We start from the raw sequence: 19,696 nt of genomic DNA, 5'->3' as shown, positions 1-19,696 counted from the left end.
TTCTAAAACATATCACCCGTTGGAACAAATAACATTTGTAATTGGCGGTTCTACTAATTCTAAGACATGTAATGGCATTTATCAATTACTCATATCAGTACAAGTACTCAAATGTAAGTACTTGTACTTGGTTTGAAGATAAATGTGACATTGGTGCATCCATAAAATCCACCTTTATCACTTTTCCTGAAAACCTGAAAACCAATCATGCACCAAAGTGATTGTAGTGTGTGTGTGTGTGTGTGTGTGTGTGTGTGTGTGTGTGTGTGTGTGTGTGTGTAAGTGAGCTGTTGCCACAGCTGCTGTTCATGCTGCGGGGTCAGCTGCCTCCCTGAGAAAACCACGCAGCTGCAGCCACAACACGTCTGCACCGCTGAAACTAATTACCAGAGTTACACTTCAGCAGCCAGTCAGACGCTGCTCCTGCCAAGCTTCACAGCAGCTAGGAACAAACTGCTAAAGTTTATTTTTCTTCGATGTGAAGAAAGATAAAGGTACCTTTTTAAATTTGTCATACAGTAAACATTTGTCAAGTAGATTTTGTTATCATTTAATTGTTGTTTCATCTGCTAGTTATCAGCTAATTGTAGCAACAGGATAAAAAACAGAAATTATTGAAGTTCTACCTTTTTGTTTGTCTGAAACCATATGTTCAAGTTTCCACAATAAGCTAATATAAAGTTAATATTATTTGTAAAATAACACATCTATCATGTCTAACGCTTTATGGACAGCTCGGATTTTATAAACTGTTTAACCTGACAAATACATCCAGTAAATCTCCAAAATAAAAGCTGGCACAAAACAAGTCTGCGCTTTAAGCCTGCAACATATTTACATAAAAAGTTATGACAAACACTGTAAAAATGTAGATAGATGTTGCTTCAAACAGGTGATTTCTGATCAGTATTTGGTCACAAAGCAGAGCTCAGAGTCTTTGAGGAATAAAGTTATAAAGACGCTGATTCCCAAAAGAAAGTTTGGAAATGATTTTATCATCAGCGCAGAAATTATTCAGAGAAACTAAATAAGGACTCAACAAGTCCAGAAGCCAAGCTCTATGAAGGCGTGGGGTTGTATCTGCATACAAATCCATTACAGCTAATATAACAACTTTAAATCTAAAAACTTCTCTGTGATTGAAAGAAATCGGACTCTAAATGTAATCTGCAGATCCTCTGAGTGCAGATATTTGAACTGAACAGCTTCCCCTTCATGAAAGAAGTGTCTTAAAAAATAAAAATTACAGAAAAAAAGGAAATATATTGAGAAAAATATGTTTCAATTATGAAAAGAAACATTTGAAACTATATAAATATGCCAATATTAATAAATATTAACCTAGCACCAGTTTTTAAATTTCTCCATGCATTTCTTTATATATTTGTGTTTTTAAATCATGTTACATCTAACAGCGTCATAAGAAATGCTGCCGAGCCACAGTTCTTCTGCTGCCACCTTTTGGACTGCAGAACATATTACAACAATTTATGACAATAAAAAAAAAAACGAGCTGCTGACTTAAACTGAAACACCTTTAACTGGCTTAAATCTCCACTTTTCCTATTTCCTTTTCGTTTATTTATAAATTAATTTAAAATTATACAGATGTCTTGCGTATTTCTTGTGCTGACATATCAACGTGTCCATGTGTCATCTAACGTTGGTGTTACCTAATATTGTTGTTTTCATAACAAACAAACCTGAGAAATCAAACAGATCATCACGAACATGTAATTTAAACATTTTAATGTTACATTTAGAGTTTTCAGAGGCCAACAAAAGAGTTTTTAGTAAACGGGGACATTTTAGTGTTACCTCTGTTTTAAAAGCACCTAAAAAAGTTGATTAAACTGCAGTTATGAAGTTTTCTACAGTATAAAATCAGACCCGCTGGCTCATCAAGTTACTAAATAATTTTAGAGTAAAACAGAAAAGTAAAATAAGATCTTATTTTTCCGACTGTCCCTTCTGAGACGAGGTGGATGGAGATGATGGTGGGGGGTGTGGCCTACAGTGGGGCGATGCCGGACGTTTGGGGCCGGACGTCTCCACTGCTTCCACGACCTGCCAAACAGAGAGGAACGAAGAAACATGGCTGCCAACGACACAAATAAAAAAAACGTTCTCAGACAGACAACATACAACTGTGGCCAAGAGAAATAAAACGAACCACAGCATCTGTCTTTGGTTGGATTTTTTGTTGCTCATATTAAAAGCAAACAGAAACCTTATTTAACTGAAGTAATGAGTGATATCACTGCTTACCCAACAACTGAACACGTGTTCAATTTCAATGTTTGTTTCAAAGAGAAAAATGTGTCAAAATTATAAGGAGAACAGACATTTGTTGAGCTGCAGATTGTAACTTATACCTCGTAAAGACAGTTAAATGGTTCACATCTCATACATGTAGCTGCTTTTAGAAGCACTTCTCTATGTGGCTTTTTGAAATGTCTTTAACTAATAACTTATTTTAAACTAAAAAAAATCATTTGGATGAGAAGTGAACCAAGAAACAAAGTCTGGTTGCCCGCTATTCAAGGATTTACAATCTCCTCACAGAGCAGCTGCTCTGAATATTTCTTTTATATATATATATATATATATATATATATATATATATATATATACACACACACTTTGTGTACACTTGAAGATTGCATCCAGACCTGATTTCTTTGTTCAGTACCTGCAGAAGGGCCGTTGCGATCCTCTGTTCGTCCTCTCCGTTCACACACCAGCTCAGCTCCTTCGCAGCTTCAGACAGTTTTTCTGTTTGACTCGTTGTGTTCTCCTTGGTCGGACTCATCTTTTGGACACTTTCTCCCAGACTAAAAAAAACAAGAGACATGTTTAAGAAACCTGTTGAATATATGCAATCCTAATTTTCGAACCAAAGGATCAGATTTGCCTTTACTGTATGTCTCCCTGCCTTATAAGAGACGCTGGTGTTGTGGACCGTGTTGGATCAGAAGAGGAGCTCCAGGCCTGGATGGTTTCAGTCAGCTTCGCTCGGATCGACAGGCCTTTCGTGCTGGATAACACTTCAGATACGCTGCTGCCAGGAAACAAACTCATGAGCATGGGAGGCACCTGCACAAATAAACAGATACAAACATGATTTACTGACATTTAAGGAAATGAGCTTTAATGAAAGCCGATTTCAGATTTCTATCATCGTGTTATCTGTTAAGACTTGGACTTGTTGCTTCTTTCTGACCTGATGTGAACTGCCTCTATATAAAAAAGCTGAAAAGACAACTTCATCAAAAGTAAACTATAAAACTATATTTATCAGGTCTTTGTTTTAAAGTCTATTGTGTTACCTGTGATTAAAAATATACAGACCATATATAACACATTTGTGTTAGCTGATCTTAAGGCTGATAGACAACCTGGTTCTGTTAATGACTCACATAAAAACCTGTATTTCTGAGATTCTGATCACTGGAGGACCGGTCAAGGTTTGGGAATTTATGCAAAAATATTCATAAAGATCTTTGGCTTTGGCTTTCTGAACGCCACCTACACACTATTTCTAAAAGTGAGCGCAGATACCCTTCAGACCAACTTATATTCGTGCTCTCATCTTGTAGTGAGTTAGGATTTTGTCAGGTTTATCTTGGGTTCGGTATGTTTGGTATGAGGTTTTAGTTACCTCACTCTGTCCCGTGTTTGCTTCCTGATTTATTTTGATAGAGAAGTTCTGCACTTTCTGTTCAGTTTACTTCCTGTTTTGACGTTTCATAACTAGCCTTTTATAGTAATTGTCACACAAACAATCATTTAGTCACTGCATCTCAAGAACACATAGCCCTGGATTCAGTTTGATCATTTGTCAGGTCCTCCGTCTAGCTGTAGTCATGTTGCCTGGTTTGTGTTTGTTTTTTAATTTACCTGCCTTCCTTTTTGCATAGTTCTGTGTTTGGGTTCTTTTCCACCTCAGTCACCCACCATTCATGGCACAGTGGGTAAAATTTAGCATAAAAAATTGACCGATGAACGACCAAATCAGAGTCTCTAATAGTTATGCTGGATTTTGCAGAACCTTAAGTTTGTCGCCAACAGCTGACTGGATGTGTCGACATGTTTCTCTACATTTTGATCAGAAAAGACGTCCTTCCAGGCGACGTGAACTGACCTCCTCATTGCTAGGGTCCAGGATCAGCAGACAGATGAAGTCCTCTCTGGCCCCTCTCAAGTTTAAAACCTTACGGAAAGCCTTTGACCTGTTCTCGTAGTACTGACCGACTGTGGGGTTGTACTTTAGGGCCAGAGAAAACATATCCACTGCCTCCTTGAAACACCTGTAGAGACACAAAAACTCACAAACATCCGAGTGGGATGTCTTCATTCCTGCTGGGTAAAACATAAAGTGTAAGGGGTTCGAAATGTGTCTGTGTGCGGTTCTGACCCATTCTGGAAACAGGAAGAGCCCAGCGTGTTGTGGATGACGGCAAGGCGGAGCCACACAGCGGGGTCATCAGGTAACATCTCCTCAGCCTGCTGGTAGTCGAGGAGGGCGTAACACCAATCCTCCCGTTTGAAGAAACAATCTGAAAAAACACAAATTCTTTATTTTTATTGTTTCAAAAACTAAATAGTCTGTATATCTTCTCCACAAGCGTGTCAGTGAAATGTTCATAAAAACATCTAATGTGTAATTTTAAGGAACAGAGACTATTTATTTCCGGATGCAATGAGCTTTTTTTTTAATCATGTGAAAGTTCAGTTCAGAACAGACCCAGAGAAACGTGTTTTATAATCTGCAGAGAGAAGTGAAACAGAAGTGTCTTTCTCAGGTCTGCTGACTAACGATTATCAGGTTTTTCTGGTTGCACCTGTTAGGATGGCGTTTTCAGTGTCATAAGGCTTCCTGTCATGTGCTCCTTACCTGGACAATAAACATCAATTTCTTCATATCCAGAGCAAGTGAAGAAAACTACCTGCAAACTGGATGCTCCTTTTATTCAGGAGGTCACAGATTTTTGTTTGATGGTGATTAGGAAGATTTTTGAGCGACATTTTGTGTTTTTTTTTAAACTTATAGTGAGTTTAGATCATGGCCAATAAAACTCTGCATTACTTTTGGCCTCACACAGACCAGGTGTAACATCTCACCTCCTCGGTTCAGGTACAGACCAGCCAGGCCCTTTTCCTCCCTGATGGCCTTGTTGAGAAGTAAAGTTGCCTCGATGTAGAGGCCTCCGCTGAAGCACTGAACGGCAAAGTCATTGTAGGTGAGCGCCAGCTGAATCCGCGCCTCCTTTTGGACAGATTCGCTCTGGTCTTTCTTGACTTCAGCCGCTGTCTGACCTGTGACCTCCTTCCTGACCTGGTCCTCCTCAATGAGCTCCACAACTTGGACCAGATCCTCGATGGCAGATGTGAAGTCTTTCAGGCGTCGGTACAGAATCCCTCTGATGAAAAAAACAAAAGAATAAGAACGAGAGAAATCATATTTTCTGTGAACACCGAGCGCTGAATGACTTCACTGAAGAAGCTGAACCAGAGCTGTTGAAGCTAAAAGAAGCAGAACATGAAGCTAAATATTAAAAGGATGAAGATCTAACTAAAACCTAAATGAAGCAAAAGATGAGCTAAAAGCCAAAACTAGCAAAAGACTAACTAGAAGCTAAAAGTAGAAAAGGCAAAAAGTAGCATAATTAGATTAGGCTGTTCTCAAAGCCAACAAACCTATAATAATTAAATGTCCGACTCACCTGAACAGGTAGAGGCGTGCGTCCTGCGGGCTGCCCTGCAGAGCGGTGCTGATCAAACAGAGGGCCTCCTGCAGCTGACCCGTTAAAGTCCTGAGTACCGCCTGCTGCCGGGCCTCCTCACTCGCCTCCTGCAGCTGCAGCAGCAGGGCTTCGGCCTCCTGACACGTCGGCTTCAAAGTTAGCGCCGACTTCACGTCTTGAAAACAGAGAGATGTCTGGGCAGAGGAGAAAGTTCTAAATGTGTGAAATAAACAGGGATAACATTTGAAATAAAACAAAGTAAACAGAGACATCACACTCTATGAAAGCGGTCAGTTTGGGATTTTGACACATAAAGCTTTAGTTCCAGGGTGTGACTGTAGGAATAATGAAACTTAGTGATGGAGGGAGCAAGAACAAATCAAGAAGTCGCTTTCTGGGCAGATCTGGAAGACTTTTAAACCTCTCTTTGTCTCTCTTATTTGAGGGGTTCTTAAGTTGTGGAACATGTAGGAAGATGACCATCAGACGTGTTTAACCCTGTTTGTCTTTCATTGTTTTAGCTGATGCTCAAGATGCTTAATTTGCCTGTTTACAGATTTAGAAACATGAGTGAGAGTCAAACAAGTAGTTTGGCATCATTAGTTTTCAGTGAGTGACCCTGTGAAGGTTTAGCTGTGTGTGTGTGTGTGTTTTGTTTTTGGTGAAAGACGTTTCCGCAGTTGTTACCTGGTTCATCAGTTTGTGAACTCGAGCTCTGACGATGTAAAGGTCGGCAGAGGGACTCTCAGCTATTAATTCACTCAGCTCCTCCAGACAGTCGCCGTGGCGACCTGCAGCCGTCAGACAGGACAAACTGAGAGAAACATGAACAAAAACAGTCGATAAAACACATCAGATAAAACTGTAAAGAGCAAATATCCCATTTAAGCTGGGTGCTTTTGGCTATTTGTTTGTCAGAAACCCTGAAATACAAAAGGTTTTCTGATTTATTCTCGTCTTTAGTACAGTTCTCTTTTTAAAATGTGTTTCCTGAAACATCAGTGTTATTTGAAATCTGTAAAATGTTCTCAAACTTTTAATTTGGTTCTTTTGGTTTTGCAGCTCGGGGTTTCTGCATGCTTAGACACTCTGCACAAAAACAACAACACTGCTCAGTTTGACTAAAAGCCTCTGTAAAGAGTTTATCTTAGATATAAACCAGTATATGCATGATAAAGCCACAGTGTCCCCGACCTTCTGATTTTGTAAATCTTGCAGTCTGGCTTCACTTCAGTGGCTCTCTTGAAAGCTTCCAGAGCCTCAAGGAAAAGACCCCGATCAAACAAACACTGACCCTGAGGACAACAGGAAACAGAAACGTCTCTGTAGTTTTTTCTCTGAAGGGTTCATCAGAGCAACTGAAGAACTGACTTGGATCTAACTCTGAGTCCAACTACCATTAGTCACAAAACCATTAGGTGTTTCACAGACAGCTGAAGTTTCTATTTATCAGTGATGCCCTGCGCATTAACAGCGTGGTCTAATAAAAGTAATCCCCATCAGCATAAAATAAGAATAATGTAGCAACTTCACCTGGAGGTTGTAGATGAAGGCCAAGCAGGCGTCAAAAGCTCCAGGCTGCAGGAGACGGGCTCGTTTATAACACGCTGCTGCTGACTGGAAGTCACACAGCTGGAGGTAGGCGTCCCCCTGACGCGCGTGCAGCTCAGTCTGAAACACAGCAGCAAATGTTACGGGGTTAAAAATGTCATCAGTGATAACCTTAAATCAAACCGTATGTGTAAGCGTCGTTTTTCGTTTAAAAGACCTGCTTCGGCTGCAAAGTGATGGCTTTGGAAAAACAGATGACGGCCCACTCGTACTGGCACTTCTCCATCACCTCTTTTCCTTTTGTGTAGCTGTTAAAACAAACTCCATCAGCATTATTCAATAATCAGAACAACTGCTTAAACGCTATACACAGTTTTTGATTTAAAAAAAGCCCTTAGAATTAGTTTTTCTGGTATTATCCTAAAGCAGACGATGAAGATTTCCTCCTGAATGTGTCTTTCATTGATGTTTCTTACTGCTCTGCAGCTTTGCTCTGAATGATGAGGCTCCCCTGCAGTTCCGGTCGCTGACAGTGAGTTTCTCTGCTTGTCTGAAGACTTTTACCAGGTTTTCTCCTGGTTTCGCCCACCGTCTCTGCTGGAAATAAACTCTGCCCGCCTTCGTGCTGAAAGACAACAAAATATTAAAATGAAGGGGCAATAAATCACAATAAAAGCTGCACTGAAAACTGAACATTATTGTGTAACAGCTGCTTGTTAAACTTGGGGGTTTTGGATCATGTTTTTTTTATTTTTTCCAGGATTCAGCTAATAATAAGAAAAGTTCCTTTTAAAATGGTATTGTACAATCTTATACATATACATATTTTGGTAACAAAAATTAACTTTATTTTTGTTATATCTGGCTTCAAAGACATGTTACCAGATCCTTGTTTTTCTATGGTTAGGTAACTAGCTGTTATCCAGCAAAGAAAAAAAGAAAAAAGCTTTATTTACTTTTTCCTACTTGTAAATAATTAACTTACCCTTTGATTATTTGTCTCCTCTGAGGTGTTCATTATTTGAAAAATAAATTCACAAAACAGCACCTAAATCGTGTTTTACGCGAACTTTCGTTTCATAAAATTGTCTGGTTTAATAGGCCCAAGTCTTAAATCTGGTTGTTTCTATGGAAACCGACTCAAACAAAGAGGCTTTACTTAAAGCGAGATGTTTCCTCCTCTCCTGTTTCCGATTTTGTTTGGATTCTATAAAGATATTCAAACTGTTTTAACCTAATCGTTGTTTTTAGACGCGATCTAACATTTAAAATAAATCACAAAAACGAGTTATCGTTCTGCTCACATGTTTATTTTATTAATTTATTTAAACGCTGTGGATAATAAAAAAACACATTGTTGCTAGCATTTATGCTAGTATTAGAAAATGATTGTAAAGGGCTTTGACACGATACAGTTAGCTGATTTTGTCTGTAAGAAGCTAAAATAAAAGCAGTGTTTAAAAGCAGTGATTGATTTAGAAGCATCGGTTTGCATAATTCCACCCTTGGAGTAATAATGCTCGGAGAATTTGGTATTTTTGGATCGCGCGTTCAAAGACGATGAACGCCTTATTAAAAAAGGGGGGCACATTACTTGTAGCAGACTTGTGATTGTAATTGTATTGAGGTTTTAGAAAACGTCTACACGCAATCCCGACTAAAGAAAACCGGCTAAAGTGGCACAACGTGACGAGTACCAAAAGGCTTTTATTTTGAAAGTCGCAGAAGCTGAAACTCACGCCCGGTCAGCTGACAGAAATGTTGATAAAGCAAGTTGGCCGCCGGTGGAGGAAGCAAAGAGCCACCTGGTCGCTTCGCCGGAACGTAAGTGTGGTTCTGTAAAACTGCAGCTTCATTCTTTTTTTGGTTGTTTTCTTATTTCTGTACAAAGAGCCGTTGTTGTTTCTCCACGTGTGCAGCCTGGTTCCATGTCAGAGGAGAGGAAGAGGAGCTGAACGCCACCAGGGGAAGGATCGCCGCCGTCGGTATGGACATCCAGAATGAGAGACGGAGGCTGCTGGGCGCGGAGAGTGGAGACCAGGACCCCACGGGACTCATGTCCGAGCAGGATGCTTACCTCAGGTCGGCCTACAGATTTACATGGACCAGCTCAGGCCAAACAAAACACCCACCATAACACAAACAATCTGAGGGGTGCAGATGTTTTGCCCTTTCAGTTATTGCAGCTGTCAAATAAATAAATGGGGGACAAAACATCCTTATCTAGCTCCCAGGGCCCAAAGTTGTGTCTTCAAATTGTCTGTTTTGTCTCATCAAGGAATAAAAAGTCAGTTTGCACATGATGTTTTCCAACCCTGGCCCTTGGAGGCATGCCTTCCCTGCTTCAACAAACCTGGCTTAAAGGAATTAACTTTCTCATCAGTTTGTCGTTCGGTGCTTCAGAAACCTTTTAATAAGTAGCTGTTAAAGGTCATCATCGCAAACTGTGAAATCAAACATTAGGTTACCCTGAGCTGTATCAAATGACTTCAGTAGTTTTCCAGATATTCGGCTCTGAAATGCAGGTACGCACTCACTGTAAACAAGGCACTTTTACTGAATCTAAGCTTACATACAAGTGACCTTTTTTCAATCACTTCAGGTTTTTTGTAGTTAAACAAATAACCCATGATAATTGGCAGCTGTTCCCAAAATTTGCTTAAAAGTTTTTCATTTAATGAGGAAAAATATTGTTCAGATTTCCTGACTGAGACAGGAGGAAACGCCTAAAACATGCCGGGCAGGAGGCCACTTGGACCAGGACAGCTGCCTTAACATTCAAAATGTCTTCACACAAAACAACCGAGAGCTGTTAAAGTGATTACATTTTCAACATTGCCTTTTCGTGACTTATTTTAAGCAACAAAAAGTGTTTATTTTACAAAGAAAGTGTGGAACTGTTTATCTAAACCCCCAAAAATGTAAACCCTGCATTTTCAAATGATCCTTTTACTTCAAAATTAAGGTTTAAAAAAGTTCACTTAAAAGAATAATTAATGAAATAGAGAAACTTCATTTTCAGCAAAAATGCATTGGGAATAAAGTTAAAAGAATCAGAAAGGTAGCTAAAATCTAGAAGTAACAAAAGGCTAGTGAAAAACTAAAAATAGCATTAGAAGAATTTAGAGCAAGTTTGCTGAAGCATGTTTAAAAGAGAACAATGTTTTTGAAGGATTTGAAGAGATGGATTTCTATTTAAATGAAGTTAAATACTTTGAAAAACCGAAAAGTTGCAAAAACCAAAAGTCACAGCACCCATCTCCTGAATGAGCTGAATGTTTTGATGTATGAGCGACTAAATCAGCACAAAGTCTGCTGAAGTAGTTTGATTTTAAAAAATGTACTGAAAACAGCAGCGTATGTTCACACAAATATCAACTAAACTGTCTGTTTGTCCTCACTTTATGTATTAAACTTGTTCATAAAACTTTAATTTGAAAAAAAATATTTTTATTTATACTTTCAAAATATAAAAAATGGATTTCATTTATACATGTAAAAACTGCAGAAAATCAATCTGCAGCATGCCTAACGCTCCTCTTCTTTCTGTCCGCAGCAAAGTGAAGAACAGGAAGTTGTACCTGGCGACGTTAGCCTCCGTTCTGGGTCCCATGAGCTTTGGGTTTGTGCTGGGATACAGCTCCCCCGCCATCCCCGAGCTGAAGAAGATCTCCAACCCTCATCTGAGGCTGGACGATGACCAGGCCTCCTGGTTTGGGGTATGGAGTCAGTCACGATTACGTAACATCACATGCCCGAAGGGAGAGCTGATATCAGGCTGCATCAGCAGCTTTATGTCATCACATGGTGTCCAAAAATACTTATTACAGCAAAAAGAAAAAAGGTTCTTGTTTTAGCACAAGTCAAGAAAACATGTACAGTAGTTATTTAAACCAAAGCTCTACATGCTTTACAATGAAGACCAATAATCAGGATTTTTTAAAATGACTCCATGATGTACAGTAGATTATTTAGAATTCTCACATTCGAACTGTTACTGTTATTTGTGATAAGCTGTTATTGGGTTTAGTTTGGCAGAATATGAAGTCAAACCTGCAGAGGTGAGCGACTGTCTGCTGTTTTAGTCCATAGTGACGTTGGGAGCGGCCGTGGGGGGGCTGCTGGGAGGCTGGATGGTGGAAAAGATCGGCAGGAAGCTCAGCCTGATGCTCTGCGCGCTGCCCTTCGTCTTCGGCTTCACCATCATCATCGCGGCTCAGAACGTGTGGATGTTTTACGCGGGCAGGGTGCTCACCGGCCTCGCCAGCGGAGTCACATCACTGGTGGTCCCGGTAAGATATGACCATTTTTTATACCTTAAATACAGTAACACAGCTGATACTACTATTCATTCCCTTATTTTTCATCCTGTAAAAAGCTAAACTGATCAGATGCACCTCATTAGCTGATCATCATCAGTGTGATTGCCTCTATAAAAGCAGGAGGTTTTGGCACTTTGCTCTGGAGCGTACTGTTGTGTTAACACAACACCAAGACAGAATGACATCAGCAATGACCTTAGGAAAGTAGGGCTTGATCCCCATTAATCTGGAAAGGTTGTAGGGCCATTTCCAACATTTACTCTGCAGAGAGAAAGATTATTCAGAAGTGGAAAAGCATTCAGGACAGTCCTGCCAGTCCTCTCAGGAGTGGACGTCCCATCAAGTTCACCCCAAGGTCAGACCAGGCAATGCTTTGAGAAAGAGCAGGCAAGTTAAAAGTTCATGTTTACAACATTACAGTTAGGAAAAAGACTGAATCTTTTTCAAAGGGTTTGCAAGAGGAAGCCTCTGCTCTCGAAGACAAACATGGCAGCACGGCTTAGGTTTGTAAAGTTTCAAACCACATGACTTCTGGATCAACGTTCTTTGGACAGAGGAGCCCAAAGTGGAGATGTTTACCAATAATGCACAGCTCCATATTTCAAGAAAACCAAACACAGCTATCAGCACAAAATATCTTACTGATTGTCAAGCACGGTGGTGAAGGGGTGATGATTTAGGCTCATTTTGCAGCCGCAGGACCTGTGCACCGTGCAGTCATTGAGTCAACCATGAACTCTTCTGTAAACCAATAAATAGACTCTGGAGTTAGACGCCATCTGTTTGACAAGCTTGGACCAAACTGGGACAATGATCCTAAACGCAGCAGCTAATCTACAACAGAACGGCTCAAAAAGCAAAGAATCAAGATGTCACGGTCCAGTCAAAGTCCAGAAACTCAACCGGATTAAAATGCTGTGGCAGGATCTTAAGAGAGACCTGTGCAGACACCATTGTCTGCAAACCTGAATGATTGATTCAACATGTAAAAGAAGAGTGGGCCGTTAATCCTCCACAACCACGTGAGAGAGTGATAAGATCGAACAGAAGATGATTGAGAGCTAATCCCGCTAAAGGTGGTTCTGCAAAACTACTAAATTATGAGGTTGACTTATTTTCACTCACTGCTTTGGCATTTTTGTGTATTTTATGCAAAATAAATAATAACAAAAGTTAATTTAATTGGGTTTTTTTTTCTCCTCTTCCCACTCAGCTTTATATTTCAGAGACGGCACATGAGAAGGTTCGTGGATTGTTAGGCTCCTGCGTCCAGCTCATGGTGGTGCTGGGCATCATGGGAGTTTATCTTGGAGGTGTGTGATTATTCCTTCCTAACACTCTGAAGGCTCAGACTCATGAAGCGGTGGGAGCAGCTGATCTGTGAATCATTAAGAGTTTTACACGATGAAACTAACAAATCTCCGTCCACAGCTGTGCCCTCTGATCAATAAGTAATTCTTCTGCCTGATCGTCTGCCTTTATCACTCAATCAAACACTCTGAGACAGCTCTGAGTAGTTTTAAGGGTTTTATCCGAGGTTATCCCACTCCTTTGTCACTCTTGATCAGATAGTTTGAGGAAGAGGTGAGCAGCTGCCTGTCAGGTGACATGATTGTCCTTAGATCTGATCAGATTCCTCTTCAACAGCAGCCTCTGTTTGACCGGTGTGAACATAACTGCGTCTCGCTAATCTCGTTTGCTACATGCCATTCACGTTTTCCCAATAAAAGCTGGAGGGTCTTGTGAGGTGGGTTATCTCAAGCTCTTCTGGCTCCTTTTTGTCAGATAAACAAAAGAAAGTCAGTATTTGAGTCCTGTGGATATTTGAAGCCCGCAGGGTTTTATACACTCGAAGTGAGGGCTGGAGGCATGAACTTAGGCTCCGTTCAGACTTGTCTTTAATTTTTGTCCTGAGCAATCAGATTGCAATTAGATAGAGATAAATGCAGTCATCAGCAGTGTCAGTGTACGCTGGAAATGTTTTCTTTTTACCCACATACATTTGGTAATCTGAACACAATCCGTCCAGAACCGAGCTGTAGGATTTCCTGCTGAACTGACATGACTCCACCCAAGCAGCAGAGTCCATGTTTTGGTGTAAAAATGATTTGTTTGTTTGTTTTTCTTACATTCAGCTTAGCTACTGGCTGATTAAAGATGTTAAACAACCATTCTTAAGAATAGCTTGAAGATACAGTTTTGTTTTGTTTGTTTGCCAAAAGTTTTAATGAACTGTTTATCAGAATTCCTCTTTAACAAAAATGTCAGTTTTGCTGTGTTTTTATTAATCAGAGTGGATCATCAGGACAGTGTGTTGAGTTTGTGGTCAATGTAAGCTATAATGAGTTGTGTCAATCAGAGGACAACGGTCTTAGCAGAGTTATATCACTAAACAAGGGTTCAAAATGCCATTTCCAATTCAACCCGATGCAAGATGGCTGCCACAGCTAATCAACCTTTACAAATGCAAGATGTCTATAACTGGTAGTAGCTGTGAGTCATCCCCAAGGCATACTCAAAGCACTGACAGATCATGCAAAGTGTTGCATAATTTTCTTGTCAAGGTTTGAGGCAAACTGCTGAAGCTTCATCATTTCTCAACATGAAATGATCTTAGTTTAAAGCTCCAAGTTCTTCTGTGCGACTCATCTGCTGTCCCTCAGAAACAAATACCTGTGCACATATAAAGTTTTTTTTCTGATGGTCATTTTAGATATTTTTCTTCTTGAAGTTGCTGAGAGTCTTGTCTCTGAAGTTCTCTAAAGTCTCGTGTCTCTGCGTGTCCTGCAGGGCTCTTCATGGACTGGCGCTGGCTGGCGATCTGCTGCTCCATCCCTCCAACGCTGCTCATGGTCTCCATGTGCTTCATGCCAGAAACGCCCCGGTACCTGCTGTCAAAGGGGAAGAGGCGAGAGGCCGAGAACGCGCTGCACTTCCTGCGAGGGCCGGATGCTCCTGTGGAGTGGGAGTGCACTCGCATCGAGGAGGCCTGTGAGGAGCAGGTGAGGCGATGATCATCGCATCTCCTCCGTAGTTCTCAGGAGAATGTTCTTACGGTTCAGCTCAGAGGGTCAGAAGATGTTTCACTCCCTGCACGTTTAAAAGTTTGTTTCTGTTGTCTCCCAGGGCTCAAGCTTCCACCTGTCTGACCTGAGGGACCCCGGGATCTACAAGCCCCTGATGATCGGCGTCATGCTGATGGTCTTTCAGCAGATGACTGGGATCAACGCTATCATGTTCTACGCCGAGACTATCTTCAAACAGGCGCACTTCGAGGTAACACACACTCCAAACTTTTCACTTTCTCTTACAGATACATGTGAGTGCACTTCATAAATATTTTCTCATTATTGTCACATTAAAAGTGGCCGATCGTGTGTGTGTGTGTGTGTGCGTGTTTGTCTGTTTGTTGTTTTTGTAACGTGGGAACGATGTTGTTTTATTTTCCCAGAACAGTGACCTGGCTTCAGTGATCATCGCTCTGATTCAGGTGGTTTTTACGGCCATCGCAGCTCTGATTATGGACAAGGCCGGCAGGAAAATCCTTCTAACCATCTCAGGTATCCTCGTTCTTTGAATGCATTGCACTACAGCACCAAATCAGAGGCGAAGAAACCCGAGGATAAAAAGTCTGACATTTACTTTGACTTTCATTTTACTGCAATCTGAACCCAAGACGTTTGTTTTTTTTTTTCTTATCTGTTTAATTTCATTTGTTAATTTACACCAGTTCTTCTTTTTTTAGTCCAAAAAAAGCTTGGATGGGAAAGTTTTACTCATTTGTAACATTGCAAGTCCTTTTTACAACACTTTAAAGGTTCTAACATTGAAGATAAAAAGTGTTGAAGAGTTCTGCATTTGATTTACCGTAGGTGAGCAACAGTACAGGGTTGATGTTGTCACACATTTGGTTTCTGAATTCCCCACACATCTTCTGTTGGGGACGGGTCAGGACTTTAGGACAGGCCAGTCCCTGTCCCCTCCTCTCCCTCGGTCTTAGTAATGTGAGCAGAATGTGGTTTTTACGTCGTCTCGTTAAAAATACAAAGACGTCCTTGGAAAAGTTGTGGCCTTGAAGGCAGCAGATGTTGCTTTTCTGGCCCAGGACCGTGACAGATCCGGGCTTTGGGCCGTGTTGCTGACACCAGTTCTGTCTGAGGGGTCAGAGGTCATGTCCGACCAGCTTAAACTTGCTTCGTCTTTCTTTACTCATTGAAAATCCCTCCAGATTTGCTGTAGATTGAGAAATCTGCAAACCTACTACCAATCTATCTTTGAGGATCAGTTTAATGATTTTTTTCTCACATTTGTTGACAAACTGGAGATCCGTTGTCTATCTTTGCTCCTCGAAGACTCAAAGTAATCATTGGCTGTACAACCCCATTCAAGATGGCCACTGCACCTTAACTCAGCTGTAGCAAAGACAAAAACAGCTCTCACTCAGTCACTTTTGCAGATATTGAGCTACATTTTGGTGTGGTGGTAGCTGAGAATTGTCTCCAAGCATTAACTGATGCACAAGATCTTTGTTTAAAACTTTGCCATGAAAAGTTGAGGGCAATATGCATGTCTTAAAAAATGCTAGTTTAATTTTGTTTTGTTTTTAACTTTATTGAAACATTTTGCTTTTATACTTTCTGCAATGAAATACAGGAAATATTTAATTAAATTGTTTCTGTATTAGCCATACAGACTGAATCTTTTTGGATATATTCTGGTTGTAGATCTTTTGCATGCATCAACCTTTAACGCCAGCTCTCTCGTTCTGTAATTTAATCGACCCCAGGTGTTGCCATGATGATCAGCACCACCACATTTGGGGTATACTTCTACTTGATGCCCAAACCTCCCAGCACGCCGTCGCCACTGGATGTCCAGAGTGCAGTGGGTGCAGAACCACACGCCGACCTGACCTGGCTGGCCCTGACCAGCATGGCCATCTTCATCTCAGGTGAGTCACATAAATGCAAGTTTATCTGATGATTATCACTTTTTCAAGCAATAACTTGGTGTCTGCTGGCCCATGCTCCCTGCAGACTGTATGATTTGACTGATTTTTGTCGTGTCCAGGTTTTGCCATTGGGTGGGGTCCGATCCCGTGGCTCATCATGTCAGAGGTCATCCCCATCAGAGTGAGAGGGTTCGCTGGCGCCGCCGTGGTCCTCACCAACTGGGGCATGGCGTTTGTCGTAACCAAAACCTTCCAGGACATGATGGTGAGTGCTCAACAGGAAACCGCACAAAGAACAATTACCACTTTATCACTGCTTGTTTCTTTATTCCAGTTTGATATCCAGAGTAAGTTGGCTCAAAAAGATAAATTCTTCTGGTCAAACACAGGAACTATAAGAGGATGTTCTCAAACATCAGATTTAGGATTGAGGATTCTCCTTTCCTCTGCAGCCTTTTAATTTGCATGCTTGATTTCTAAGAAGAGATTTGTTTTATTTTAATCTTTGCTTCATAATCAGTCAGTGCATCATAATATGCAGGTAATGAACTGCATAGTTTCCTTTTCCCTTTTAGAGGCTACATAAATATTTAATGAGAACTAGAGAAATTACATTTGCTGAAGAAGCTGAAACTGAGTTGTTGAAGCTAAAAGGAGCAAAAGGTGTTTAAAGTTAAAAGTAGCAGAACAGCAGCTTTAAGCAAAGAGTAACACAAGAAAACAAAAATAGATTGGGTGACCTGAAGCAGATTTCAAAGACAACAATGTTTTTTTAAGGAACTGAGGAGATTTTAATGTATTTCTATTTGAAACTAAATTTAAATATTAAGAAAATAAAATAAAAGCTACAAGTCACAGCACCCATCCTCTGAATCAGCTGAATGTTTTGATATATGAATGTTTAAAGTAGCACAAAGGGTGCAGAAGTAGTTAGATCAGCATTCATTCACCCAGGTAAATCTATAAGTTTGTAACTGCACCTTTGTGTTTGTTCCTAACATTCCTGTTGCCTTTATGTGTGATTTATGTTTTTATAAATGTCTTTCCCCCCCTCTCAGCTTGGTCTAACCAGCGCGGGAACCTTCTGGCTGTTCTCCTGCATGTGCGCCCTCAACATCGTCTTCACGATCTTCCTCGTCCCAGAAACCAAAGGCAAGACTCTGGAGCAGATCGAGGCCATTTTCAGAGGCACATCAGGTCCATGAAGTCACCTCATGATGGAAAAACTCAAAGACCTCATTTATATATATATTTGTAAAACTGACCGTTCCTGAAGGGATGCTCTGTGGGCATTGTAAAAAAAAAAAAAAAATCTCCTGAAATAACGTGAAGCTGATTAAAACACTTGTTGTTCGTTTCCCTTTATGAAAGTTTTTTGTTGTTTATTTTAAACAAACGGTGCCACTGAGCTGCATTAGTGAGGTACGACTAAAACTGCTTCTGTCGGGACAAGTTTCTGATTGAAAAAGTCTTCAGTTGCTGGGAGTTTGACCGTTTTAATTTAAAGAACCGAGGTTTGGCTTAAAGTAGTTGTTTCTACTAAAGACTGTTATATTTTTACCCAGAGGTTTTTAACGGCAGCTTTAATGGAGGCCAAAAAACAAAACTTTTACTGTGATAAAGATGTTTTTTGAAAAGATTGAGTTAAAACAGCTCAAGTCATAATCATCCTGTTCAGTTTAAGTTCTGTTGTACAATTATTGTTGTTTTATTTTATTTTATTTTAAAATCAGCTTCCACAATGCTAAGTGGAACAACAAAAAATGGGAGGATTTTTATTTTTATTTTTTATTTTTACTCTGTGATGACGTTTGTTGCTGCGGCTTCTCAAAATGGCCTTTAAGGACTTTTTACATTTACAGAAACGATGAATGCATCCTGTAATGACGGAGTTGCTGTTTACGACAATTTAAACTCATTTTAACCACAACAAAAACAGGAAACAGACTTAGTGAGGCTTTTTAAAATCTTCCAGCTGTAAACTGTAAATACGGGTGTCTTTTGTCGTGATTTCTTTTGTTGTATTCCTGAACAGAAATGGTTTAAAGATGTATCTCTTGTGCACAATTTATTTTACTGATTTTTTTTTTTCAATTACATTTTGTGTCATATGAATTGTATGTTGTTTTTTACTTTTTCATTGACAAATGGGAAAAATAATTGTTTTTTTTGTTTGATATGACAGAAAATTGTTTTACTCTTTTAAACTTTTCTATAATGGCTCCAATAGGTATTTAATTTGAAATTAGTCTCCAGGTTTCTTCACTTTGACACTGATGTCTCATTAAATTAATAAAATTAATTTTGTTGAACGTCTTGTACCACAATAATGATTCTTTATTTTTCTTTTAAACAGCGTCTTCCAATCAGTATATTAAAGTAAACAGATTAAAGCAACACCTTACGAATCATAATTAAAGTTCAGAAATAAATTTCATATATTTAAACAAAACCAGCTGTGCTGCTAAATATAAGCTGGTAATATGTGAAAAGTAAGATTTGGTATTGATTTGTTAATATATTACAATAATTTAGGAGATATTGTTGAAACCAAGTAGAAGTTTGTCCAACATGCATCTGAGGCTTAATATGTAAATAAAATATGTACAGAGGGACTTTAAAAGGTTTGTAGCATAAAAAAGGTAATGTTTTAATGTATATAGTTTACATATTTTAACACCAAATGCGTTTTTGTAGTTCCTGGTTTAACTTTTAATAAAAAAGTATATATTTCCTGTTATTTCACACGTTTTAGGATGGTTAGAAATTAAATTAAATAAAATGACCACAGAGACAACTGCTAACACTTCTCTTAACAAATGTTATGTTAAAATACAAAAATTGGTTTGGCATTATAAAATTAGTCTATGGTTCAATATCACACAAAGAAATTAAATACAGTAAATTTTAAAATCAACAGTCTAGATACCTTACCCAAGCAAAATAAATGTCTTAAAACATTTGTTTTGCTTGGGTAAGCTATCTAGACTGCTCCTAAAATACCTTGAGATTATGCCATTTATTAAATTATTTTCTACACCAATCAACAGAAATTCATATGTGTGAACAACTGCAAAATACTTAACAGGGAAACGGCAATGACTATCTTAAAAATGTTTTATGCA

General features: G+C 39.6%; 2 protein-coding genes across 3 annotated transcripts; one reads left to right on the top strand and one right to left on the bottom strand.

Annotated features, from left to right (window-relative positions):
* Window positions 1-1,734: 1,734 nt before the first annotated feature.
* Window positions 1,735-8,777, bottom strand: LOC108242768 (tetratricopeptide repeat protein 16). 2 transcript variants are annotated; one of them, XM_025008487.2, is made up of 13 exons: window positions 8,284-8,773; window positions 7,775-7,923; window positions 7,516-7,606; window positions 7,281-7,418; window positions 6,942-7,042; window positions 6,435-6,561; window positions 5,727-5,941; window positions 5,125-5,423; window positions 4,418-4,559; window positions 4,145-4,310; window positions 2,936-3,096; window positions 2,693-2,834; window positions 1,735-2,067 (listed from the first exon to the last, which is right to left on the bottom strand). In XM_025008487.2, the coding sequence occupies exons 1-13, from the start codon at window positions 8,314-8,316 to the stop codon at window positions 1,951-1,953; spliced, it is 1,881 nt and encodes a 626-aa protein (XP_024864255.1). In that variant the 5' UTR covers window positions 8,317-8,773; the 3' UTR covers window positions 1,735-1,950. The 2 variants fall into 2 exon arrangements, with proteins under 2 accessions (XP_024864255.1, XP_037830473.1); XM_037974545.1 differs by lacking the exon at window positions 1,735-2,067 and having other exon boundaries at window positions 2,703-2,834; window positions 2,915-3,096; window positions 8,284-8,777.
* Window positions 8,778-9,032: 255 nt separating this feature from the next.
* Window positions 9,033-18,319, top strand: slc2a8 (solute carrier family 2 member 8). The gene is made up of 11 exons (XM_017427778.3): window positions 9,033-9,122; window positions 9,218-9,380; window positions 10,855-11,017; window positions 11,384-11,590; window positions 12,834-12,933; window positions 14,411-14,622; window positions 14,747-14,896; window positions 15,072-15,180; window positions 16,407-16,571; window positions 16,691-16,836; window positions 17,630-18,319. Exons 2-11 carry the CDS (start codon window positions 9,286-9,288, stop codon window positions 17,774-17,776), a joined length of 1,494 nt encoding a protein of 497 aa, XP_017283267.1. The 5' UTR covers window positions 9,033-9,122; window positions 9,218-9,285; the 3' UTR covers window positions 17,777-18,319.
* Window positions 18,320-19,696: the final 1,377 nt, after the last annotated feature.

Source organism: Kryptolebias marmoratus, linkage group LG1 (assembly GCF_001649575.2).
Source record: "Kryptolebias marmoratus isolate JLee-2015 linkage group LG1, ASM164957v2, whole genome shotgun sequence".
NCBI lineage: Eukaryota > Metazoa > Chordata > Actinopteri > Cyprinodontiformes > Rivulidae > Kryptolebias > Kryptolebias marmoratus.
This window is presented reverse-complemented; position numbering and strand designations above follow the sequence as displayed.

Excerpts from the sequence above, each read along its gene's own strand:
- LOC108242768 (XM_025008487.2), bottom strand. The coding sequence starts at position 8,316 with ATGAACACCTCAGAGGAGACAAATAATCAAAGG. Across the intron at positions 7,419-7,515 it reads TCACTTTGCAGCCGAAGCAG|ACTGAGCTGCACGCGCGTCA; the intron begins GTCTTTTAAACG and ends GCTGTGTTTCAG. Across the intron at positions 5,942-6,434 it reads TTCACAAACTGATGAACCAG|ACATCTCTCTGTTTTCAAGA; the intron begins GTAACAACTGCG and ends TCCTCTGCCCAG.
- slc2a8 (XM_017427778.3), top strand. The coding sequence starts at position 9,286 with ATGGACATCCAGAATGAGAGACGGAGGCTGCTGGGCGCGGAGAGTGGA. Across the intron at positions 9,381-10,854 it reads GAGCAGGATGCTTACCTCAG|CAAAGTGAAGAACAGGAAGT; the intron begins GTCGGCCTACAG and ends TTCTGTCCGCAG. Across the intron at positions 14,897-15,071 it reads TCAAACAGGCGCACTTCGAG|AACAGTGACCTGGCTTCAGT; the intron begins GTAACACACACT and ends TTATTTTCCCAG.